Genomic DNA, 27926 nt, shown 5'->3' with positions numbered 1-27926 from the left:
CTATAATAATAAATAAAGTTTCAAAACCAAAACACAAGAGGTGGGAGAAATGCAAATCTTATATAGGTGAAAGGTAAGGCTGTGACATTATTTCAGTCTTACATCATCACTTAGATTATAACCAATGAGCAATCAGTTCATCATCTTAATAGGATCGTGAGAAATAAACTAACAAAGTCTTTTAGTATGAAACATGTCAGTTTTCTCTGTTCATTTGCTAGTCTGTTTTTTTTTTGTTGTTGTTGTTTTTTTAATGCAGAGAGGAAAAAACAAAATATCCAGGGGTTTAGTATATGGAAATTTAACTCATTTTTCATTTATTTCCTTTTATTTCATTTACTTCCCATTCATATTGCTTTACTGTCTTTACTTTTATTGTTGATTTTGGTATTATAATTCCTCTCTGTAACCACAACACCTCAAGAGTTATTCATTTAAATAAATTCTCATGAATCATCTGGCATGACCATGCTCATCTTATTTATAATTTGGTGAGCTAAAAAAGTATTTAGATACTTATAGGGAGTTCTAATAAAACATACTGAAGCCAGAAGAAATTTTAAACACTTCTGAAAAGTATAAATTAAAAAAGCAAAGCTAACTGAACACAATAAGCTTTGAAGTACAAAAAGAAAAAAAAGAAAAAATAAAATCCAGACAGAATAAAACCCAACTGAATTCACTATTTCATTTTTAGCTATACACTGATGTAAAAATAAAAACTGAGATTATAGCTTAGAGGCAGAGTGCTTGTCTAGCCTGCACAAGACCCTGGATTCCATCCCTAGTATCACAAAAATAAATAAATAATAAATAAAGAAATTTAAAAACACAAAATAACTACCTTTAACAGATCTATCAAAAGATCTGAAAGTCATTTGAACACTTAAACCATGCTTTCCCCTCCCACCCCATATTAGTTAACAGTTGTGGTTCATACTCTAAGCCTAGTGGTAGTAACTTGGCTTCATGTTAATGCACTTTGTTTCCAAGGCTATAATAAAACACTGAATAAGAATATTATGTCGGTGTTGGGGTTGTAGCTCAGTGGTAGGATGCTTGCCTATCACATGTGAGGCACTGGATTTGATCTTCAGCACTACATAAAAATAAATAAAAATAAAAGGTACTGTGTACATCTACAATGAAAAAAAAAGTTTTAAAAAGAATAATATGACCCCCTATAGCATAAGAAATAAAAGCAAGAATCAATAAATGGGACAGATTCAAACTAAAAAGCTTTTTCTCAGCACAGGAAACTATCAATAATGTGAAAAGAGAGCCTACAGAGTGGGAGAAAATCTTTTCCACGCACACTTCAGACATAGCACTCATCTCCAAAGTTTACAAAGAACTTAAAAAACTTTAGACCTAAAATACAAAGAACGCAATCAATAAATGGGCTAAGGAACTGGACAGACACTTCACCGAACAAGACAAAAAAGTGATCAACAAATACATGAAAAAAATGCTCATCATCCCTAGTAATTAGAGAAATGCAAATTAAAACCACCCTAAGATTTCATCTAATTCCAATTAGAATGGCTATCAAGAACACAAGTAATAATAAGTGTTGGCATGGAAGTGGGGAAAAAGGCACACTCATACATTGCTGGTGGAGTTGCAAATTGGTGCAGCCACTCTGGAAAGCAGTGTGGAGATTCCTCAGAAAACTTGGAATGGACCCACCATTTGACCCAGCTATCCCACTCCTTGGTTTATACCCAAAGGACTTAAAATCAGCATACTACAGTGATGCAGCCACATCAATGTTCATAGCAGCTCAATTCATAATAGCTAGATTGTGGAACCAACCGAGATGCCCTTCAATTGATGAATGAATAAAGAAACTATGGTATATATACACAATGGAATATTATTTGGCCATAAAGAAGAATAAAATTATGGCATTTGCTGGTAAATGGATGAAGTTGGAAGATATCATGCTAAGTGAAATAGGCCAAGTCCAAAAAACCAAAGGCCAAATGTTTTCTCTGATAAGTGCATGACAATATATAACAAGGGGGGGGTGATGGGGGGAAGAGAAGAATGAAGGAACTTTGGAAGGTGTAGAGGAAAATGGGGTGGAAGGGGGTGGAGGACAAAAAGGTAGTAGAATGAAACAGACAATATTACCCTATGTACAGTTATGATTACATGAATGGTGTGAATCTACATTGTATACAACCACAGAAATGAAAAGTTATACCCCATTTGTGTACAATGAATCGAAATGCAGTCTCTAAAAATTAAAAAACACTTAATTTAATAAAAAGAATATTATGTGGGGAAATTACAATAATACAACAGAGCCATGCACACATCTACAGTCCCAGCCACTGGGGAGGCTGAGGCAGGAGAATCACTTGAGCCTAGGAGTTCATGGGCAGCCTGGCCAACATATCTCACTTAAAAAAAAAATTGGTGTAAATACAATCACACAAAAAAGATCTTCAACCAGTGATTTAACATCTTACAAAAACAACTTTTAAAAGGTTCAGTAGGAGAGAACTAAGTATAGTTCTAAAGATTGCTAACATGTGTGATAGGTCTAAGAAAATAAATTCAATAAATATTTACCAGGCAGTTAACAGGAAAATTTCCACTGAAATAGTTGAATCTGCATACCTACTCCTCAACTCAATAGAAATAAGTTTAGCAATGATTTCAAGAATGCTGCTGAAAGTAGTACAAAATAATTCAGCAAAGCAGATGCTCCATTTTCAGCAAATTTGCCATATTAATTCTGTCCTTGATAGTAAAGATTAGTAATAGATCAATATATTTTGTTACCTAATAGTATAGATTTCTCTTGGTCCTTTACTCTTAACAACAGTCTATCATTACCCCTTGACCTTGAAAAGTCCTATTTGACAGACTATCTAAATTAAACATTGTGTTTCCATTTGTCGAATGTCAAAGTAACTTGATTAGTTGGGGTAAACATCTTATGTTTCATTAAGTTGTTTGCTGCTTTCATTGTTTTTAACCTACTGATACATGTCTGACTAAAGACATTAAAAAAAAATCGGATAAAGTCAAAGTTTTGAAACAAACCTTAGCCACCCCCATCATCTAAATTAAATCTGACCCTAACTTAACTTTTTCATGATTCTGTAAACACAGGGCACATCTGTCTCAGATGAACAAACTGATACTAATAAATCTACTAAACCACTAAAAGTTTTTCCTTTAGGAGTCCAGAGTTTACTGTGTTGTCCAGGGTGGACCTAAATACCTGGGCTCAATCCATTCTGCTGCCTCAGTCTCCCCAGGTAGCTGGGACTACAAGAATGTACGACTGCATCTAGCAAACTATGGAAAGTTTTAAACGAAACCTACTCAAGACTAATCTAAATTGAAAAAAAAAAGAAAAGAAAAAAGAAAGCAAGTCAAATTATGGAGCCAATATTTTGAGAAATTATTTTAAACCAATAATGACAAACAAATAAAATATGGTACAAGACTACAATGTGTCTTGTATGGCCATTAAAAACTATGTTAGAGTTGTTAACATCAAAATTCCAACAGAGTATTTTATTCTGATTGATAAGCTAATTTTAAAAGAGAAAGTACAGATCTTTTGAAAAGAGATATAATGAGGCAAATTTCTTCTATAAAAATATTAAAATAGCACAAGAAAAGACATACATCAATAGAACAGAATGAAGCTGAAAATATATCCAATTTTATAAGAGTACAGTACATGATAAAGATGACATACCACATCACTTCTGAAAAGATGCAAATAAATAGTGTTAATGAACTGGCTTTTGGGGAGGAAAATAATTAGATCTTTGTTTTACACTACAACATAAATAAATTCTAGGTGATTTTTTTTTTCGGTACTGGGGATCGAACTCAGGACCTTGTGATTATGAGGCAAGCACTCTACCAGCTGAGCTATCTCCCCAGCCCAATTCTAGGTGAATTAAAAGAGAACATGAAAAACAAGACTTGAAGCAAATTAAAAGAACATAAGTGGTTAGAATATCAGAACAGCACAGAATTCCTTAAGCAATGAAGCTACAAAATGGATACATGTAAATAAACACTTAAAACTCCCATTTGGTAGTAGAGTGAAACAGACATCATTACCTCATATACATGTATGACTGCAAGACCAATGTGATCTTACAATAAGTATAATAAGAAAAATGAGAGATTATACTCTGTTTATGTATGATCTAACAAAATGTATAAATGCATTCTGTCATGTACAACTAATTAGATTAAAATTTAAAAATTAAAAAAAGAAATAGATTCTCATCTAAAAAAAAAACCTCCCATTTGTTAAACAGAACCTTGATTTTAAAGGACAAGCTGTAGAACAGAAGAAACCATTTTTAGCACATGTAACAAAATATTAATAGCCATAGTAACAGATAGCACCCATTAAGTAGATAAGAGATTAAACCTAATATGGAAGAGTTTTTTTTTTTTTTTTTTTTTTAAAGTCATGTATGGCCAGATGCAGGGGCACATGTCTGTAATCCCAGCTATTCAGAAAACTGAGGCAGGAAAATCACAATTTTGAGGGCAGCTTCAGCAACTTAGCAAGACCCTGTTTCAATTTTTAAAAAAATTAAAATGGGCTGGAGACATAGTTCAATGGTTGTACCCTGGGTATGACCCCTAGTACCACAAAAAAATTAAAAATTAAAAAATTTACAAGATCATACAAGGGGGGTTGGGGTTGTAGCTAAGTGGTAGAGCACTAGTCTAGCATGCATGATGCACTGGGTTCAATTCTCAGCACAGCATATAAATAAAATAAAGGTCCATTAACAATGAAAAAAAATTTTAAAAAAAGATCATGAAAGAACAAGAATTTAACAGAAGAAATACAAATGAATGAATAATTATATGAAAGTATATTCAACCTCAACAATTAAAATGAGTTCTTACCCAGATTGTCAAAATTAGATTAGTAACATCTAACATAGGTGAAGATGTAGAGAAATGGAAGCTGTGATTACTAGATGAAGAAGGTAAACAGATAAAGCCCTTTAAAAGAGGAATTTTGGGGCTGGGGAGATAGCTCAGTTGGTAGAGTGCTTGTCTCGCAAGCACAAGGACCTGGATTCAATCTCCAGCACCGCAAAAAAAAAAAAAGAGAGAAATTTTATTCTCTATTAAAATTTTACTTTCAATTCTAGTTTAGAAAAATAGGGCTGGGGATATAGCTCAGTTGGTACAGTGCTTGCCTTGCAAGCACAAGGCCCTGGGTTCAAATCCCCAGCACCACAAAAAAAAAAAAAAAAAAAAAGAAAAATACCTAGAAAAATAAGATAATAAGTAGTAGAACAATTTCAAAAAAAGAACATAAACTGTCTTCTTTTCCAGGGGTCTATACAGAGAAACACACCTCCATCTGTATACAAAGTGGCAAGAGCCAAAATGTTTGCTTAAGCAATGTCTGTACTAGGAAAAAAAAAAAAAAAAAGGAAACTTCATTGTCAATGAAAATTGCATTATATCCCCAAGATGAGAATTCATCGTCAATGAAAATTGCATTATATTCCCAAGATGAGAATTCAAAAGAATTCATTTTAATGAATACAGAGTTTGTGTTAAGGACAAAAACGGTTCTGGGTATAGACAGTGGTTTTATATAGAGCTATGAAAAATATAGAGACATGTCTATTTAAAACACAAATCAAAACTACATATTCCTATAGGTATGCATGTATGTGCAGATATCTTTATTTTTGCTTTTTAAAAATTCTTTAGGCAGATATCTTTAAAATGGTCTAGAAGAATATATCCAAATCACTAATAGTGATTATCTCTAGTAAAGTTTAAGATGCAGGAGCAAGATACAAAGACATTTTTTCTTTACCTGCATTGGTAAGGTTTTTATGATGAGAATGTATTCATATGTTTACTTCTATGATTTAAATTTTTATTAAGAAAAATAAAATGCATTTATTAATAAGGAAAGTTGTTTATTCATTCATTTACTGGAAACCTACTATGTTTCAGGCCAAATCAAAATATTAGAGGCATATCAGTGAAGAAAACAGACCAAAATCTCTGTCCTCATGAAGGAAGAAAGCACAGTACTTTTTAAAAATGTGTAAGTGATATGTTTGGGCTGGCATGACAATAATAGGTTTACAGTTATACAGGCTGAGGGAGGGGGAAAGTTTCACTGAGAAGGTAACATGGACAAAGACTTAAAGAGATATGGAAGGTCAGAATACACCAGGCAGGGGGAAAAAGTCAGCACAAAGATCCAAAAGAGTGAGGTTTTGTGTTCTAAGAATAGCAAACCAGATCAGTGTAGACGGTATCAGGTAAGCAAGCCTGAAAGCACAGAAGGAGAAGAGGCAAGAAAGAAATCAATCTCACACTGTTTGCCACACCCCTGCTCCCTGCTGTGAATGCCCCCCACCTACAACTCTTAAGAAACTACATTTACCCAGTAATTCTAATCCTCTGGTAGTGATAAAACATAAGGGCAATGTTAACAGAAATGTAAAATGGTGCAGCCACTTTGGAAAAGTCTGGCAATTCTTCAAAACATTAAATATAATTAGTATACAACCCATTAATTTCACTCCTCAGTATATACTCAAGACATATGAAAACATCCAACCAAAAACTTATTCCTGAATGTTCATGGCAGCAACATTATTAACAATGGCCAAGGGAGGTGGCTGCCATCTGTTTGGGGCATCATGGCTGCCCTCAGACCGCTCATGAAGCCCAAAAATCGTCAAAAAGAGGACCAAGAGTTCATCCGGCACCAGTCAGACCGATATGTCACAATTGAGCAAAACTGGAGGAAACCCAGAAGTATTAACAACAAGGTGTGGAGAAGATTCAAGGGCCAGATTTTGATGCCCAACATTGGTTATGGGAGCAACAAGAAGACAAAGCACATGCTGCCCAGTGGCTTCCGGAAGTTCTTGGTCCACAATGTCAAGGAGCTGGAAGTGCTGCCCATGTGCAACAAATCCTACCGTGCTGAGATTGCTCACAACGTTTCCTCCAAGAATCACAAAGCCATCGTGGAAAAAGCAGCCCAACTGGCCTTCAGAGTCACCAATCCCAATGCCAATCTGTACCATAAGGAAAACGAATAGACAGTTCATGGGCACATTTTTTGTGTGCAAATAAAACCATAAAAACTGTAAAAAAAAAAAAAAAAAAAAAAAAAAAAGCAAGCCAAAAGAGCTGGGCTTGGTGGTGCACACCTGTAATCCCAGCAGCTCGGGAGGCTGAGGCAAAAGGATTGAAAGTTCAGAGCCAGCCTCAGCAAAAGTGAGGCACTAAGCAACTCAGTGAGATCCTTTCTCTAAATAAAACACAAAAATAGGTCTGGGGATGTGGCTCAGTGGTCAAGTGCTCCAGAGTTCAATCTCTGGCACCTACCCACCCCTCCCCCCAAAAAAACAACTCAAATGTCCATCAACCAAATGATGTGGTCTATATAATAAAACAAAATACCTTTCAGCCATAAAAAGAAAAGTACTAATAATATGTACTACAGTCAAGATTTCTTTTTGTTTTTTGGGGGGGGTGTTTGTTTTGTTTTTTGGTGGGGGAGAGAGAGTGAGACATTTGAAAGTTACAGATTTTAATCGTGATGGTTGTAACACTGACAGTTGGTGGTGCTAGTTGATATCACTGTGTATAAGGGAAAAATCACTGAGCTGTATACTGTAAGTGAATTTTATTGTATATAAACTATATCTTAATAAAGCTTTTAAAAAGTACTTATATCAAAGGATACAACATTATTTCCATTTTCAAATACAGAAGTCAATGACAAATGAGAGACAAATCTGGATTACCATTAGGATGTGCAACAGAATAATGAAAGAAATAATTTAGCAGTTATTAGTTGGTATTATTTAAAGTAATGTTAACGCTTTAACAGAAAAATTCACAAATTTCAGCTGCTTAATCCAACAGATATTTATTTCTCACTCAAAGTCCAAACCAATGTTCCTGATCAGTGGCAACACCCCACCATGTAGTAATTCCTGAAGCCAAGAGCCTTCCTTCACATAACTGTGCCATCTTGAACACAAACTTCTCAAGCAGAATAGTGTAGAGGGATCACTTATAGGAGATTCTGCAGGGACAGGCCTGAAAGTGGCATATCTATCCATCTATCCTCATTCCAGTAAAATTCAATCACATGATCACATCTAACCCAAAGGGAGACTATAACATGGTAGGTTCCACCATTAGTAAACAGTATGTTTAGAATAATGCCATTCTCTTGAACTTTTATTAACAGCTAAAATTTGTTAAAGAAAGCTACTCAAATCAAAGGAATTCACACTATGACCTGTCATGAATTCTTCCTCAATTAGTCAATAAATATTTATGAGTACATACTGCCCACCACACCTATCTAGGTAAACAAATACAGAAAATTTGCAGTCATGAATCTGATAATCTAGTATGGGTAGACAAAATACATAATATGCTGAAAAAAAATAAGTGTTAGGGTGAAAATTGAACAAGGAAGGATAGAAAGTACTACTTTCAATAGTGTGATCAAGGTCTTAGTGATAAGGTGATAAGAACCTACACAGGAGGGAAGTGAAGAAATGAACATTGGGAATACCTGAAAAAGACTGAAAGTGCTAAGACACTGAAGTAGGAACTTGTATGTCATGTTATGAGGTCACTGTGGTTGGAGCAGAATTATCAAGGCAGACACATTAGGAGATAAACTCAGGAAGGTGCCAAGGAGTCATAGTACATATGAACTTGAAGGTTGCTGTGCAGATTGTGATCTGTGGGACACTTGTAGAGGACTTTGAACCAAAGAGGGATGTAATTTGACCTTTTAAAAGGATAACTTTGCCCAGCAGCTCAGAAAGTTAAGGCAGGAGAATTGCAACTTCTAAGGCCAACCTCAGCAACTTAGTGAGACTCAGCAACTTAGCAACACCTGTCTCAAAATAAAAAAACAAAAAGGGGGCTAGGGTTGTGACTCAGTGGTAGAGCTCATGCCTAGCACATGTGAGGCACTAGGTTTGATTTTCAGCACCACATAAATAAATAAAGGCACCAAGTTCATCTACAACTAAATATATTTTAAAAATAAAAACAAAATGGACTGGACATGTTGCTCAGTGAAAAAGCACCCCTGGGTTTGATCCCCACTACCAAAAAATTTTTTTTAATTTGTTCTAATTAGTTATACATGACAATAGAATGCATTTATACATTTTGATAAATCATACACAAATGGAGTATAATTTCTCATTTTTCTGATTGTACATGTTGTAGGATCACATTGGTCATGCAGTCATATAAGTACATAAGGTAATAATGTCTGTTCCATTCTACTACCCTTTCTACCCTTATCCCCCCTCCCCTCCCTTCACTCCCGTCTACCTAATCTAAAGTAGCTCTATTCTTCCCTAGTGCCCCCCACTTATTGTGAATTAGCATCCACATAACAGAGAATACATGCAGCCTTTGATTTGGGGGGAATGGTTTATTTCACTTACCATACATTTACCTGCAAATACCACATTTCATTCTTCTTTAAAGTTGAGTAATATTCCATCATGTATGTATGTACATATATATTTTTTTCTTTCCCCATTCATCTGTTGAAAGACACCTAGGTTGGTTCCATAGCTTAGCTATTGTGAACTAAGTTGCTGAGCCACTAATATGGCTGTATCACTGTAATATGCAGATTTTAAGTGCTTTGGGTATAAACCAAGGAGTGGGATAACTGGGTCAAATGGTGGGTCCAATCCAAGTTTTCTGAGGAATTTCCACACTGCTTTCCATAATGGCTGCACCAATCTGCACAACAATGTATGAGTGTACCATTTTCCCCAAATCCTCACCAACATTTAATGTTGCTTTTATTCTTGATAATTGCCCCTCTGACTAGAGTGAGATAAAATCTTAGTGTAGTTTTGATTTGCATTTCTCTAATTGCTAGAGATGAAGAACACTTTTTCATATTATCTGTTGATGGATTGTATTTCTTCTTCTGTGAAGTGTCTGTTCAGTTCCTTAACCCATTTATTGATTGGGATATTTGGTTTTTTGGTGTTAAGGTTTTTTAGTTCTTTATATATCCTAAAGATTAGTGCTTTATCTGAGGAGCATGTGGTAAAGATTTTCTCCCAATCTGTAGACTCTTTCTTCACGTTATTGTTTGTTTCTTTTGCTGAGAAGAAGCTGTTTAGTTTGAATCCATTTCACTTATCGATTCTTGATTTAACTTCATACACTTTAGGGGTCTTGTTAAGGAAGTCAGATCCGAGGTCAACATGGTGAAGATTTGAGTCTACTTTTTCTTCTATTAGGCACAGGGTCTCTGTTCTAGTGCCCTTACTTGGATCCACTTTGAGTTTCGTGCAGGGTGAGAGGTTCAATTTCATTTTGTTACATGTGGCTTTCCATTTTTCCCAGCACCATTTGTTGAACAGGCTCTTTTCTCCAGGGAATGTTTTTGGCGCCTTTGTCTAGCATGAGATAACCATATTTATGTGGGTTTGTTTCTGTGTCTTCCATTTTGTACCACTGGTCTACATGTCTATTTTGGTGCCAATTCCATGCCATTTGTTACTATTGCTCTATTTGTAGTATAGTTTAAGGTCTGGTATTGTTGATGCCTCCTGCCTCACTTTTCTTCTTAAGGATTGCTTTGGCTGTTCGGGGTCTCTTATTTTTCCAAATGAATTTCATGATTGCTTTTTCTAGTTCCATGAAGAACATCATTGGGAGTTTAATAGAATTTGCATTAAATTGGTATAACACTTTTGGTAGTATGGCCATTTTGACAGAATTAATTCTGCCTAAGAACATGGGAGATATTTCCATCTTCTAAGGCCTTCTTCACTTTCTTTCGTTAGTGTTCTGTAGTTTTCACTATAGAGGTCTTTCATCTTTTTTTTTTTTTTAAGGTTATTGTGAAAGGGGTAGTTTTCATTGCTTATGTATAGAAATGCATTTGATTTATAGGTACTAATCTTACATCCTGCTACTCTGTTGAATTCATTGATGAGTTCTAACAGTTTTCCGGTGGAATGTTTTTGGATCTTTTAAATATAGAATCATGTCATCTGCAAATACTGACAATTTGAGTCCTTCTTTTCCTGTTTGTATTCCTTTAATTTCTTTCATCTGTACAAGGACGATGTTGAACAGAAGTGGTGAAAGAGGGCAACCCTGTCTTGTTCCAGTTTTTAGAGGGATGCTTTCAATTTTTCACCATTTAGATGGATGTTGGCCTTGGGCTTAGCACACAGACAGATTTTACAATGTTAAGGTATGTTCCTACTATCCCTAGTTTTTCTAGTGTTTTGAACATAAATGGATGCTGTATTTTGTCAAATGCTTTTTTCTGCCTCTACTGAGATAATCATATGATTCTTGTCTTTATTCTGTTGATGTGATGAATTATGTTTATTGAGTTCCATATGTTGAACCAACCTTGCATTCCTGGGATGAATCCCACTTGATCGTGGTGCACTATCTTTTTAATATGTTTTTATATGTGATTTGCCAGAATTTTATTGAGAATTTTACCATCTATGTTCATCAGGGATACTGGTCTAAAGTTTTCTTGCCACATCAATGTTCATTGCTGCTCAATTCACCATAGCCAGACTGTGGAACCAACCTAGATGCCCTTCAGTTGATGAATGGATAAAGAAACTGTGGCATATATATACAATGGAATATTACTCCGCAATGAAGAATGATAAAATTATGGCATTTGCAGGCAAATGGATGAAATTGGAGAATATCATGCTAAGTGAGATAAGCCAATCTCAAAAAACTAAAGGACGAATGATCTCGCTGATAAGTGGATGAGGACATATAATGGGGGGTGGGAGGGGTTAGCATTAGGTTTAGGGTTAGGTTTCGGGTTAGGGATAAGGAGTGTGGTAAGAATGAAGGAAAGAAGGACTGTATAGAGGGAAAAGAGGGGTGGGAGTGGTGGGGGGGAAGGGAAAAAAAATAATGAATCAAACATCATTGCCCTATGTAAACGTATGATTACACAAATGGTATGCCTTGACTCCATGTACAAATAGAGAAACAGCATGTATCCCATTTGTATACAATAATAATAAAAAAAAAAAGAAATGAGTTTTTTAAAGGAGACTGAGGCAGGAGGATGGAGAGTTAAAGCCAACCTCAGCAAAAGTGAGGCGCTAAGCAACTCAGTAAGACCCTGTTTCTAAATAAAATGCAAAATAGGACTGGAAATGTGAAAAAAAATAAATAAATAAAATAAAGTTTTCTTTCCTTGATGTGTCTTTGTCTGTTTTTGTATCAGGTGATACTAGCTTCACAGAATGAATCTGGAAGGATTCCCTTCTTTTCTACTTCATGGAATAATTTGAGGAGGAGGATTGGGGTTAGTTCTTCTTTGAAGGTCTGGTAGAACTGAGCTGAGAATCCATCTGGTCCTGGGCTCTTCTTGCTTGGTAGGCTTTTGATGGTGTCTTCTATTTCATTGCTTGAAATTGATCTGTTTAAATTTTCTGTCCTCCTAATTCAATTGGGGTAGGTCATGTGTCTCTAGAAATTGGTCGGTATCTTTGGGATTATCTATTTTAATTGAGTATAAATTTTCAAAACAGTTTCTAATTATCTTCTGTATTTCAGTAATGTCCATCATGATATTTTCTTTTCCATCGTGAATTTTAGTATTTGAATTTTCTCTTTCTCTTTGTTAGTGTAGCTAAGGGTTTATCAATTTTATTTTTCAAAGAAACAATTTTTTGTTTTGTCAATTTTTCTATTGTTTCTTTTGTTTCCATTTCATTGATTTCAGCTCTGATTTTAAATATTTCCTGTCTTCTACTGATTTTGGTGTTGATTTGTTTTTCTTTCTCTAGGGTTTTGAGATGTAATGTTAGATCATTTATTTGTTGAATCTATTCTATTTTTAAATTGTTAAAAGTAACCAGATAACCAAAAGCATACATATTTTCTGACAGCATTAATATCCCAAACATATAAAAAAAAAAACTCAAAAAACACCAAAAATTAACCCAATTAATAAATGGGCAAATTAACTAAACAAATATTTTCAAAAGAAGAAATACAAATGGCCAATAAACATATGAAAAATAAATGTTCAACACCATTAGCAATTAGGGAAATGCAACTCAAAACTACACTGAGATTTCATCTCACACCAGTCAGAGCAGCAGTTATCAAGAATACAAATAATAATAAATGCCAGACAGGATGAGAAGGAAAGGGAACCAAGTGTTGGTAGGGTTGTAAATTAGTACAACTATGGAAATCAATATGGAGGTTCCTCAAAAGACTAGGAAGATGGGCTGGGGTTGTGGCTCAGTGGTAGAGCACTCACCTAGCATGAATCAGGCCCTGGGTTCGATCCTCAGCACTAAAAAAAAATAAAATAAAGGTATTGTGTCCACCTACAACTAAAACAAAATTTTTTTTTTAAAAAGACTAGGAAGAGGACCACCATATGACCCAGCTATACCACTAGTCTATCCTAAAGAAGTGAAGTCAGCATACTATAGCAATACATCATACACATGTTTATAACAGTACAATTCACAACATTCAAACTATGGAACCAGCCTAGGTTCCAGCCTAGGCATCTATCCATCAGTGGTTGACTGGATAAAGAAAACGTGGGATATATATACACAACAGAGTTTTACTCATAAAGAAAAATAGAATTGGTATTTTCAGGAAAGTAGATGCAACTTGAGAACATTATATTAAGGGAAATAAGTCAAACTCAGATAGTCAAAGGTCATGTTTTCTCTCCTATGTGGAAGCTAGTAAGGGAAAAGAAAAAAAAAAAGGTATGGGAAGGGAAAAATCATGAAAATTCAAGGGAGATCAGTAGAGTTAAAAAAAAAAAAAAAAGGACAGGAGGACAGAGGAGGGGAGGGAAAGGATAAATACTGGAGAATGATACTGATCAAATTATACTCTTATATTGTGTACATGTATGAATAATATGTAACAATTAAACCCACCATTATGTATAATTATAATGTACCAATAATAAATATGGGGGGAAAAGTTAAAAATTTTCAGGCAGAAATATTTTTAAAAATTGATTCCTATTATGATGAGGTTGGAAATCTACTGCCCACCATCTTAAATCCCTGGTCTGTACCTTCTATGAGTATATAAACACTTCATGGCCCTGTTTCCTCAGTAATTGCTAATTAGTACCAGGATACTGAGATGTCTATGCCTGTTACCAAGATTACTAAATTATGATTTTGAAATTTTTTTCTTGCTGCATCAAAAAAGGGATAGATCAGAAACATTTTAAAATCACTTATTTATCTTTACATTACTTGTAAGTTGGAGAAAAGGTAAATCTTCTACAGTTCAAATATGATTACATTTTTCACAGATTAAAAGTTGCATTGATGGCAGCCAGTAACACAAGGTTAAAGGTCAGTATGTCTTTCTACTGATTAAATAAGTTTAGTAAGTTTAATTCACCAACATAAGCATTGCCAAAATATACAAATTTCAGTAGTATTATAGAAGGATTACAAAATATGGATACAGTATCACATGCTTGTAATACCAACTACTTGGGAGGTTAAAGCAGGAGGATTGTGAATTTGAGGCCAGCCTGGGCAACACAGCAAGACTCTCAAAGAGGTGGGGTATGGGGGTAGATTATAGGAAAAGACTATGTTCAGTTATGAAAAGCCTTGAAACTGTTTTACAATTTCATGGATGTTTTTTCTCAGTTGTCTTGTCAAGTCACAAATCAGAAACCATCATTCCAACCCAGTAAATTCTTTTTTAAAAAATTATTTCTTTTTTATTTTTACAGACTGCATTTTGATTCATTGTACACAAATGGGGTACCACTTTTCATTTCTATGGTTGTACACGATGTATATTCACACCATTCATGTAATCATACGTATACACAGGGTAAAGATGTCTATCTCAATCCACTATCTTTCCTTCCCCTGCCCTTCCCCATTTCCCTTTACACAATCCAAAGTTCCTCCATTCTTCTCTTAGCCCCACCCCTGTCCATTATGTATCATCATCCACTTATCAGAGAAAACATTCAGCCTTTGGTTTTGGGGGATTGACTTATTTCATTTAGCATGATATTCTCCAACTCCATCCATTTACCTGCAAATGCCATAATTTTATTCTTCCTTATGGCTGAATAATATTCCATTGTGTATATACACCATAGTTCCAATAAATTCTTATTAAACATTTATCAGGGAAAAAGGAAAGAAGTAGTATTTGAGTACCTACTTTTTATATTCCCATATGTATTAAACAGTAAAGAATTAGTCACACAAAACAGTGCCCAACATACGGTAAACTTAAGTATTTAACTATTTTAATGATACCTTATTTAATACAATTCTGCTTCACCCAGATTTAATAACTCCATTTTACAGGTAAGGAAACTGAGCCTCCGAGAAGTTTAATAACCTATCAACTCATAGAATGAGGAAACAACAGGGGTCTGGTCTGATTCTAGAGCCTGAGCTCCTCTTGTCTTTTTAGGACTCCAGGTTTTCTCAAATCTCAGAGAAAATACTGCAAATTATCCCAATACTCAGAAAGTGATGTCCTTCTTCCCCTATTCTCTCTCCTTTACCATGAACAAGAAACAAATCATATAACTTGACTAAATTTTACACCTGACCTAAAACTCTCAGAAAGTTGATTAAATTTACGTTAAGAAACAAGGAAGTCTGGCAGTGGGCCAATTTAATACTTAAGAGATCATAAAGACCAGTCAGGATCACTAACATAATTTAACTGGAAGAGCTCAGCTGCAGACAAAATAAAAGAGAAACCAAAATAAAGCCCTCCATGTATTTTTAACATTCTTAATTAGCTCAAGGTTAAAAAACAGAGATAAATAAATAAGAAAGAAAAAGAAACAGATCACAAACTAAAAAGACCCAAAAGTTCTAATTAGGCCTAGGAAGTTACTTAATTTTCTTTCTTACTATTTTCACAAATAGTAATAGTATATGCTCATCTCAGTATACACAGAACCTCCAAAAGATAGAACACTGGGAGGGAAGAAAATGAGAGTAGAGGTTTAGAAACTCCTTGATAACTACAACTAAAGAGAAATTAGAAAGGCAGGTCAATTAAACGAGAGACCAAGTACACAGACATAGGACAAGAAAAAAGAGCGCCAGACTGGACCAAACAAAGCAGCTTCTCACAGTCCTCACTTAACCTGCCTTAGATATGATGTCCACAAATTATCTGGCACAGGAAATACTGAGAAACAACTAGGAGTTAACATAAAAACCAATTGTATTCATTAAAAGAACATTAGTCTCTTAAGATGAAAAATATCAACTGAAACTAAATACTGACGATAACTAAATTTGTTCTACCCACAGTTTTGCACAGTAAATATCTTGAAAAGGATCACTCAGCAAAAATCAGTAGGGGTGCCTAGACAAGAACTCAGATCTTTCACTTCGTGCTTTTGTTATTTCATTTGGGCAAAATGTTTCCCCAAAAAGTGAACAACAAAATTCACATGACAGGGTATGGCAACTAGTAAAAAATATAAGACTCAACTAACCATAAAAATGAGACCCAGTTTAAATTGCATAGTCTATCATTTACTAGCTCAGTTTCCGTATCTGTTAAATAGTTAATACACATACATAAGGTGAAGGGTTGTTGTGAAGACTCAAATGATAATTTATGTGAAATACAACTCCATACAAATAGCAGGGACCTAATAAATTCTATTAAAATACTAGAAATATGTCTAAACCCTCATATCTCCATTAAATTTGTCTCCCCAGCTAAGGAAGTTAAGAATCATAAATTTTAGAGGCTACTAAGCCTTGACTATAACTTTCAAACAGTAGGAAGTTTAACAAAAGAAAAAAAAAAGTTTTTTTAAAGTGGTTAACAGGGGAGATAGCTCAGCTGGTAGAGTGCTTGCCTTGCAAGCACAAGGCCCTGGGTTCGATTCCCCAGTACCGTCAAAAAAAAAAAAGTAAAGTGGTTAACAGTGCTCAAAATAAGAGAAAATCAGCTGGGCATGGTAGTACATGCCTGTAATTCCAGGGACTCAGGAGGCTGAGATGGGAGGATCACAAGTTTGAGACTAGCCAGAGCAATTTGGTGACACTGTCTCAAAATAAAAAATAAAAAGGGCTGACGACATAGCTTAGTGGTAGAGTGCCCTGAGATCAATCCCCAGAACTAGAAAAAACAAAAATGAAAGAAAATAAAGTATATGATGATCAACACATCAAAATAACTAGACAGTTCAGATAAGGAAGCATGGGGCCTCAAAACCACTGGTGGGTCTGAATTCCAAGCACTCAGTCCACTTGCTAAGGGGCTTTACACAAGTAAGTAACCAATTTATGCCTTACTGTGCTCATCTGTAAAATGGAGATGTGAACAACAGTACCCATCTTCATAGTACATTGATTAGTCAATCAATTAATACATGCAAATTTTGTAGTATAGTAAGCCCTCAAAGAATATTAGCTATTAATGCTTTAACAAACCTCTTACTTAAAATTAATTATTTACTGCTTCAAAAATGATTCACAGTCCCTAAGAATTTGAGATACCCTTTTATCCCCCTGCCAATAGCCTTTAACTTCTCCTAACAAAGTTTTACAGTACAGTTTTTTTAAAATTACAGTGTGCTTCCTTATCAATTCTTTAATGAAATCACTAAGTTTAGAGAATAGTCAAAAGGCTAAAAAGAGATCCCTGTGATTAAACAACTATCATCAAAAATCTTAGAATCTGCAGGAAAGCACATAAACAAAATCTTTGCCCCAGGGGAATAAGTGGCTCTGCCTTATCCCAAAGGTCTCAAGAAAAGAGCTGAAGGCAAGTTGTAATGATTGAAGTGTGAGACTCTTGGGAGGTTGTTTTCCATCCAAACATTCAGCAAACTCCCAGGGATGTTCTGGGGGTTTTGTTGCTTTTGTTTTATTTCATTATGTATACAACAGGCACTTTAAAAAACTTTGTCAGACTTAAAAGATTCCCAAACTATAGATACATGTGTTGTACAATCATTTCATTGCAATTTTTTAAAAAAGTTTAAGGCTGTAAAAGAAGCAAATTATCTGTTATAAATGTTGAGAACTTTTAAACAAGCTTCCCTCCTCAAAAACCACTATAAGCATTCATACAGGATGATCAGATAAAAACCAGTCCCTCTAGCTGGGCACGGTGGTGCATGACTGTAATCCCAGTGGCTCGGTAGGCTGAGGCAGGAGGATCAAGAGTTCAAAGCCAGCCGGGGCAAAATGGAGGCACTAAGCAACTCAGTGAGACCCTGTCTCAAAATAAAACACAAAATAGGGCTGGGGATATAGCTCAGTGGTCGAGTGTCCCTGAGTTCCTTCCCCAGTACCAAAAAAAAAAAAGAACAGTCTCTCAAGAAGGCATCCCCAATCTAGGGCAACACTGCTCTATCCCCAGGGCATCCCTGAGAAACAAAATTACGGTGAACATCTACAGCAAAACACTGAGTCATTAGGTCATGGTCCACGAATCTACGAATGCTGAACATTTAATAATGAAGAGTAAGTTATTTAGAAAAAAAAATTAATTACTTAGAAAACAAGCTGGGCCAGTGGCACAAGCCTACAATCCCAGCGGCTCGGGAAGCTGAGGCAGGAGGATCAGCAAAAGCTCAGCAAAAGCAAGACACTAAGCAACTCAGTGAGACTGTCTCTAAATAAAAATACAAAATAGGGCTGGGGATGTGGCTCAGTGGTTGAGTGCCCCTGAGTTCAATCCCTGATGCCCAAAAAAAACAAAACAACTCTTCAGTAGCTTTTAAAATAAGTACTTCCAGAAAAGGAATAAATCTCTGGTTACTATAAGAGACAAACTGCAAAACGTTAAATTTGTCAAATAATTCAGTGCAAAAAGGTAAGTAGACATAAGGAGGGAAAAGAGCCTAAATTATGCTCTATATTAGGAATTCAATTAAATTCACACAAGGTGTAAAACCAAAACTCTAACAGGCAGAACAGTCTACTTACCTGAGATTTTGTGAGAGCTCAGTGGGATACTTGGCAGCCTTTCATTTGGTCAGTATTAGAACTTAGTTGTACCTTATTATTTGCTTTTATGGACTTCAATACACACTTGTATTAAGTAAATATATGTAAACATTCTCTGAACCCTTTAAACAAAAAAATGACTCCTCCTCCACTTTTCTATTATTTCCCTAAAGACCTTTTTTTTTTTTTTTTTTTTTTTTTTTGGTGGTGGTGCTAGGGATTGAACCTAGGACCTTAAGCATGCTAGACAAGCATTCTACTGAAATATACCCTCAACCCCTAAAGACTATTTTTCGAAATCCTAACGTTAAATTTTTATTTTCAGCAAATTTAAATGGCATATTACAAAGGTTGCTAATTTTCTAAGATTAGCACCTACCAATTCCACTTTCTAGAGCTAACTATAAAATTAATTTTTCAATCCTTGATAATACTGTTACTAATAATCATATATTCACAGTTTATAAGAAACATGTTTTCCATGAAACTATGATTACTAATTCTATGTTTTGTAAGGAAAAAAACTCGTTTTTACAAAATATGGAACTTCTTTCAGTCTGGACAAAACTATAAAACAAAGGTGCCTGAAGTTATTCAAACAAGTTAACAAGAATTTAAAACTTAATTATTTGCAAATTAACTCCACAAAAGGTAGGCTTGAAGCAAATAAATGGTTATTAATGTTTCTTTCAGAGAAAAAACTTTCCAGCCCTATTATGAAAACCATTCTGGTCTATATTCCAAAACCTAGTCGCTTTTTAGGTTTTGGAAGGAGGAGGATTGGAAGATCAATATTGTTATTCTAATTTGTTGTATTTAAACTATTTAGAATTAAATGAGTTTAGTTGGCCAAAACATAGCCAACTGCTCAAGAAAAACATAAAATACAGCATATAACCTAAATCACTAACATGTTTTTCCTTAGTATTCTCTATAGAATCTCTCTACAGGATATGAGATTAGTATTCTCTATATGATATATCTATTTATAGGATATAAATAGAGTATTATTTTCTTTTAAGGTATATAAAAGAGAATTCAACTCAATTATTTAAACTCACATTAAATTCTTCCAAAATTATATTTTGAAGATTATCACAGGCTTATAGCCACATCAAGTTTGGAATTTCATGACAGTCAGTCAGTTGACAGGATCCTCCATCATTCTTTACTAACTTGGAAAAGAAAATCCAATGCTTGAAGAAGATTAATGTCTAAACTAACTATCAAAGTTTTCAAATTCCTCTCAAAATTATCTTTAAAGAAAAAAGTCAATAAGCCATTCAAACACCAGAGTACTACTCTTTCCTGAATTTTTAACAAAATGCCAAATTCAAGAGTCCGTTTAATGAAAATGTCTTGTTACCGGATTAGAAAGAGTGAAAGAGTGAGAAAGAAAGTTTTTCAACTTTAATAAATACTATGATGAGAACAATGTATTATGAAGTTGGTTATGGAAATTTAGACATTAGGCACATTTTGCAAATCAAGTAAATAAACCTCATAAGCAAACATTACTACTCTGGAGTATTATCAACCTTTCCATTTTAGAGGGGTACTAGTGAAGATTTTTTTTTTTCACTTCAAATGATTAAATTTAGCATATAAATATTCTTTTATAGACTTATTTTCCCCCTTTATGCTCATATGACGATCTCATTTACAAACATTTGCTTAGTACCTTCAGCAACTACATATGGCACTGTACTTTTATATACACTGTCAACTGCCTGGATACTTTTTCTTAATCTCTTTTTTTTTTTTTTTTTTCACTGAATAAGAGGCTGGTGAATCTAGAAGTTAGTTAGGACTTTAAATACCGTAACTAGACCACTGATCCTCAACAATCTTGCAGTATACAACATTCCCAAGCTGCAACATTTCTACAAATAGCAACAGCTCTCCTGCTGTGGTTTGAATATATGTCCCACTCAAAATGCACATGTTAAAACTTAATCTCCAATGACAGTATTAAAAGGTGAAGTCTTTTGGGAAGTGATGAAGCCACCGGGGCCATGCCCTCATGAATGTATTATTGCCATTGTTTAAAAAAAAAAAAAAAAAAAAAAGGCTTGAGAGAGTTTCTTTGCTCTGCTCTCTCTCTTGCTCTTTCCGTTCTGCCTACTGCCATGTGAGGACATACTAAAAAAGGTACCATTTGTGAGGAATGGTCCCTTCACCAGATCGAACCTGCCTGTGCCCTGATCTTGGCTTCGCAGTCACTGTAAAAATGACAAAATAGATTTCTACATTTATAAATGTTATAAATTATCCAGTTTCAGGTATTCTTTCTTTCTTTTTATCTTTCTTTCTTTTTGAAGGTACAACTTGGCTTCTTTTTTGTTGATGTTGTTAGACCTTTATTTTATTCATTTATTTATATGTGGTGCTGAGAATCAAACCCAGTGTGCCTCACACATGCTAGGCACACACTCTACTACTGAGCCACAACCCCAGCCCACTGAGGTATTCTAGTACCACAAAGACATAATCCATCTCTGAAGGAGAGGTTATTCATTCTGTGTTCCAACACCACCAATGACACAGTGACAGAAAACTCTTATACCTACCTTCTGGGAAAATTCACTCTACTTCTGAGCAGCTCTACCAAAAAAAAAAACCTGTCTTTACACTGCCCCTAAGTCCCTGTGGCTTCTTCCCAGTGATGCTGTTCATTCAGGACAACTCGGTGCCTTCACTCATACAAGAGCCCTTAACACATCTGAAAGAACAGTTCACTTAACTGCTCTTCCTGATCCTGAGGTTCCCCTGCCCTCTTAGTCCTCCCCTGAAATTCATTTCAGTTTATCTTCATACTAAAACAGAATATAAGAGAATTAAAACCTTAAGAGGGTTTTGATTTCTACTTTATTCCCAGACAAAATATTTTAAGGGCAAATCTGCTCAGTTAATTTGATTTTGTTACTGAGATCTTGGTAACTGATAAAAACAAAAAACTGTTCCTTCCTCAATGTTTCCTTAAATTTAACTAACCAACTTATAAAAGCAGAGCACCTCTCAGAAAGAGAAATAAAGGGAAATCATAGGTAGACTGGCATACTACACAAAGCATTGGAAAAAAAAAAAAATCATTCTTTCCGTTCCCCACTCCTGGGTATTGGGGATTAAACACAGGGTCACTCACATGCTAAGCAAGGGATCTATCACCGAGTTACATCTCCAGTGCAAAAAATAAACAATCCTAATCAAAATTCATTTCTTCCTCTACAAAAGTACCATAGCATCTGGGAGTGGGGTAGGCTCTAGAAGAGCACTTCCCTTATAGTAGTTCAGTCCTCCCTGCTCCTGGGGCCGGGACCTGCCTTAGACTCTCTATGATGTGAAACTAAGCCTATAAGTGGTAATCTTGCAATTTGCATCTACTAAATGAAATTTACTGGGGTAGTTCTGTCACCTATTTCAACAGTCTTCAAGTCTCAACTCTCAATATTTCTCATAATCGTCCTTTAATTTAAAAGGGTACCAAGAAAACTGTTAATTATTGAAATTTCTCAATCCTGAAAATATGATACCTTACCAGTTTAAAAAATAGAGAATTCAAAAAATATCACATAGGGCAGGTAAAAGAGGCTAGGAGAAAACATTTTTTTTTTCCTAAAGAAAACACTTAACATTTAAACAAATTATTTCAAAATTTGACCTACTGTACATCCAGCACAAACCAGCTTTCTGCTATACTTTTTAAAGGTCTGCTATCTTCACAGCAATTACTTTAAAAACACGAGATCTTCACGTGCTACACTAAATTTCTATACTTTCAAGGGTTAATTTAAGGCTGATCAAATAGTGTTACAACTTCCCCACCCCATTAATTTATTTACCTCCAGTCAATCTAAGCATCTACTATATATTTCTCCTATTAGGAATTATATCTACTTCGCATACACTATGAAGTTACTATGACATTATACTAGTACTTAAAACAGATGCACTGACAAACAAAAAAAGAAAAACATTGCCCTATTCAGGCAGATTTCTGAAAACAAGAGTTAACAAGTAAGATACATATGAAAAATAATAATAGCAGTAAAAGCTCAATGCAATTTATTTCAACTTTATAACTTTTAAAATAACTTTTCTAATTTAAATCAAGATAAAAAAGATGCTTTTATAACAATAAAGGAACAAAAGAGACAACAGCATAATCAATCAAAGTGTTTCTAAAAAGCAAGCAATTACTATATACTCATTACAAAATACTATGCTGGGAAAAGATCAAGATTGCAATTTGCTCTTACAAAGCAATAATTCAATTTACACACAATCTATGACTATAAAGAAGGTCTTGAAGAGCCCTAAGGAATACTTTTATAGTTTCCAACTGAAGGATTTGTCCATAAGCCTTTACTACAGAAGAAGCTAAACAAAATATGAAAAACTCTCAACCAGCTAATAAGTTCAAATTGTCTAGTAATTCAATTGGGAAGTGGTGCATAAGAAAAAACACCTATGTTAATAGTCATAACTAAAGATACTCATACACATTTAAATCACAGTTTCTTTTCATGTGTGTATGCTAGTTAATAAATGATAAAGAATAACAAAATCTCTACTGAATAAATTACTAAAGCTAAGGGCTGGGTTGTAATTTAGTGGGAAAGCACTTGGCTAGCACATGCAAGACCCAGGGTTAAATCTCCAGTATTGAAGTTAATTATTGGGATAAGGTGGTGACCATCAATACAGCTTATATCAAACACAAACAAGAGGCAACTAAAACATTATGTACCTTCTAAAGGAAGAACAAAACACCAACTTTTAAACTATCTTCCAAAGGGCAGGGGTAGTGAGGAATCAAACCTGACTCTACTGAGCACCTACATATAACAGAATTTAGAGGCTATGTTAAACACCACAATAGAGAACAAATCAAACTATAAACCAAACTATGAAAAGCACGGTAAAACAAACTACCCAGTTTTGTCAAACAGACAGGAAGGAAAAAAAGAGCAAGGAGGACAAAAGGACACTAAAATTAAAATTGATTTAAGATAAAATTTTAAAAACAGTTCAGAAAAATATATATATTTGCCATAGCATCAAAACAAATAAATAAGACCCATACACTGAAAACTAGGAATCATGGCTGAATGAACCCAAATCTAAATAAATGGAAAGGCATACCATGCTCATGGACTAAAAGACTCAGAGCTGCAAGGTAATTCATCCGAAAAAGAATAGTGTTTTCAAAAGATGAGTCTGGGAGTGTAGCTCAGTGGTAGAGAACTACTTAGCAAGTAGGGGCCCAGTACCACACACAAATAGTTTAACAGGTAGTACAGAACCAATTAAATACCATATGGACAAAAATAAACTTCAACTTGTCACACATAATTGAAATTTCCCAATAAAACTCAAATTTCCATATAAAACTCAAACTGGATCGTAAATCTAAATGTAAGAACTAAAAGTATAAAACATCTAGGGAAAAAAAAGAGTCAAAGTTGGGTACAGTGGTACATGCCTGTAATCCCAGCAGCTCAGGAGAAGGCAGGAGGATTACAAGTTCTAGGTCACCCTAGGCAATTTAGCAAGACCTTGTCTCAAAATAAAAATTAAGAGGGGCTGGGAATGTAGCTCAGGGGTAGAGAACTCCAAGGTTTAACCCCCAGTACCAGGGATGTGGGGGGGATAAATAAATAAAAAGAGCAAAAAATTGACCTTGAGTTAGCAAAGATATTTTTACATAGAATACGAAAAAAGTCGGGTGTAGTGCACAGCTGGGAAAATCCCATTAATATGGGGGCTGAGGCAGGAGGATCACAAGTTCAAAGCCAGTCTCAGCAACTTAGCAAGGCCCTAAGCAACTCAGAGAGACCACACCTCTAAATAAAATACAAAAAAGGACTGGGGATGTGGCTGGAGTCAATCCCTGCCATGGGAAAAAAACAACAACAACAACAACAACAAAAGAAAAACCACTAAGAAAATTAAAGACAAACCACAAACTGTGAAAAAATATTTGCAAAATAAATATCTAATAAATATTTGTATATAAAAACTGTTAAAACTCAACAAATTCTTTATACACTTATTTATTTACTATTTTCTTTCCCCAGTACTGGGGACCAAACCCAGGTCCCATGCATGCTAGATGAGCTCTCTACCACTGAACCCTCTAATTATTTTTAAATGAAAGATTAGAACAGGCACTTCAGCAAAGAATGGAAAATACATACTCAAATTTGTCAAGTCATTAGGGAAATACAAATTAAAACCACAATATAAAAGATTATTGCACACCAATTAAAATGGCTAAAATAAAAGACTAGCAATACCAAGTTTAACAAGGATGTAGAGAAACTGGAACCCTCATACAAGGATGGCCAGAGTGTAAAATGATACAGCCACTCTGAAAATGTTTTGGGAGATTCTGGAACGGTGAGCAGCCGTGGGCTGTGGGTGTTCCTTCTACCCAAGAGAGAAAAGCTGGTGCCCATTCTTTTAACTCGAACTGGGACTGGAATCTTCACTGAAGACCTTCCTGGACACCCATTGGAATCGCCTAAGAGCTTTCAAAAATACCAATGCCAGTCCCCATCTGGATCAATCAAATCGGATTTTGTGGGTGTGTGATGGGAGGGTCGGAACTGATATTTTTTCAGTCTTCTGTTATGGACTGAATTGTGTCCACACCCTCCAAATTCATATGTTGAAGTTCTAGCCCCTAGGATCTTAGAATGTGACTGCTTGGAGGTAGGACTTTTAAGAGAGAATTCAGGTGTAACTCCACATCATGTACAACCACAAGAATGGGATCCTAATAAGAATAAGTTATATTCCATGGATGTAAAATATGTCAAAATGTACTCTACTGTCATATATATCTAAAAACAACAAAAAAAGAGGAAATTAAGGTAGAATGAAGTTACATGGGTGAGTCCTAATCTACTATGACTCCTGTCTTCATAAGAGGAGGAGCTTAGGACACAGACACAGATGGAAACATTGGAGGAAGACAATCCTCTAAAAGTCAAGAAAGGAGAAACAAACTGCCAACTCCTTGATTTCAGACTTCTAGTCTCCAGACACTGAGAAAATAATTTTCTTTTGTTTAAGTCACCCAGTCTTGGGGACTTTGTTATACAAACAAAACTGATTAATACTCTCCCCTGACTAATTTTAATGTATAGCCAAGACTGATCACAGTGGATGAATACAGAGCCTGGAATTTAACAGGAGTTGTTGAATTGATTTTTTGAATGAAGGATTGAGTTTTCTAAAATTTTCCAGTGTTCTTGCAACAACAGCAGACTTTGAGCATTATAATCTTCTAGAATAATTTGCAAATAGTAATAATCATTTCCCAGAGGACAAGTATACCCTAGCAGAGGACTTTCAAATTTTTAAATATATAGGTCTCTAGTTATCACTCTTCTAAAACTTCTTGGAATTGTTTTGTGGAAGTTCTTTATATTGCTCTCTAGGGAAGAAATTTGTGCTCTAAGGGAAAACTATCCATTTTCTACGTTGAAGTCCTAATTCCCAGTATCTGAGAATGTGAGCTGGTTTGGAAATAGGATCATTGCAGATATAATTAATGATGACATTATATTGAAGCAGGATGGTCTCCAATTGGATATTATTGGCATTCCCAATAAAAATAGGAAAATTGGACACAAAAGCACACAGAGGGAATGTTGTCATATGAAGAAGGCATAGGTAAAGGCAGTGCCTTGCAGGTTGAGGAATGCTGAAGATTGACAGAGAACTGCAGAAAGGGAGACGAAACAGATTCTCTCCCACAGCCTTCAGAAGGAAGCAGCCCCACCAGCACCTCGACTGTGGACTTTCAGGCTCCAGAACTGCAATACAATAGATTTCTACTTTTTAAATCACTGAGGTTGTGGTACTTTGTGAAGGCAGCCCTAGCAAGGAAATATATTGCTTTGGACCTTCTTCAGATTCTGTAAAGTACAGATAACTGATAGCAATACAAAATAATTGTTGCCCAGAGACATGAAAAATTTGTCCTGTCCACACAGAAGTTTAATTGCCTTCCTTCCCCCACTGTGAAAGGAGACAGCTTTGTTCTTAGTTGTTCATTTATTTCAATATTCTTTATCTACAAATATGTCCATTCCTTGATTTGTCCTTTGAAACGGTTGTAACATCTTATTGGTTCCCTCTTTTGACAATGAGTTAAATAAAAATTTTAACATGTTTAGATTAAAAAAAAAAAAAGAAAGAAGGAAAGAAAATGCTTTGGTCATTTTTTTAAGAAGTTAAACTTAGTCTTACCATACAACCCCCAAGTTTCTCTTTTGGGTATCTACCAAAGAGAAACTGAAAACATACCCAAAGACTTCAAATGTTAACTGCTATGAACTGGAAACCCAAATGTCCATCAACCTGTGAATGGATAAACAAGATATGGTACATCCATCTATATGATGGAATACTTCTGAGCAACACAAAGGAATAAACTACTGATACATTCAGTAACAAAAAGGAATCTCAGAAACTTCACATTAAGTGAAATATGCCAAACATAAAAGACTACATACTACAGGATTCTATGTGAAATTTCTAGAAAGGACAAACTGTATAGAGAAAAAAGCAAATCAGTGGTTATGTTGGGTTGGAGTAGAAGCAGACTATCAGTAATCAGCCACATTTTGAGGAGAGACAGAAATGTTCTATAATTAAAATGTGGTGATGGTTTCACAACTGCATAAACTTATACTCATTAAGCTTTTTGCCTCAGATGTAAAGTATGTTTCAATAAAACTATTACTATTATTATTATTATTTTTTTTTTAATGAGGGGCCTGGGGTCAGGGATAAAGTTCAGTGATAGAGCACTTGCCTAGTAAGTGTGAGGCCCTGGGTTTGATCTCCAACACCAAAAAATTAGAAAAAGGAGAGACTTAAGAGACC

The 27926-nt window shown here is 35.0% G+C and overlaps 2 protein-coding genes across 6 annotated transcripts in view; one reads left to right on the top strand and one right to left on the bottom strand.

Moving 5' to 3' along the window:
* Window positions 1-27926, bottom strand: part of Sfmbt1 (Scm like with four mbt domains 1) — a 160133-nt gene that overhangs the window by 84067 nt on the left and 48140 nt on the right. The window lies entirely within an intron of this gene.
* LOC124968489 (60S ribosomal protein L32-like) lies at window positions 6684-7091 on the top strand. Its single transcript, XM_047530995.1, has one exon. It carries the CDS (start codon window positions 6684-6686, stop codon window positions 7089-7091), a length of 408 nt encoding a protein of 135 aa, XP_047386951.1.

The sequence above is a fragment of the Sciurus carolinensis genome, chromosome 17 (genome assembly GCF_902686445.1).
Source record: "Sciurus carolinensis chromosome 17, mSciCar1.2, whole genome shotgun sequence".
Classification (NCBI taxonomy): Eukaryota; Metazoa; Chordata; class Mammalia; order Rodentia; family Sciuridae; genus Sciurus; species Sciurus carolinensis.
The sequence above is the reverse complement of the archived record's forward strand: the minus strand, read 5'-3'. Positions and strand labels throughout refer to the sequence as shown.

What these genes read in the sequence shown, in the direction of transcription:
- LOC124968489 (XM_047530995.1), top strand. Translation starts at nt 6,684, where the DNA reads ATGGCTGCCCTCAGACCGCTCATGAAGCCCAAAAATCGTCAAAAAGAG.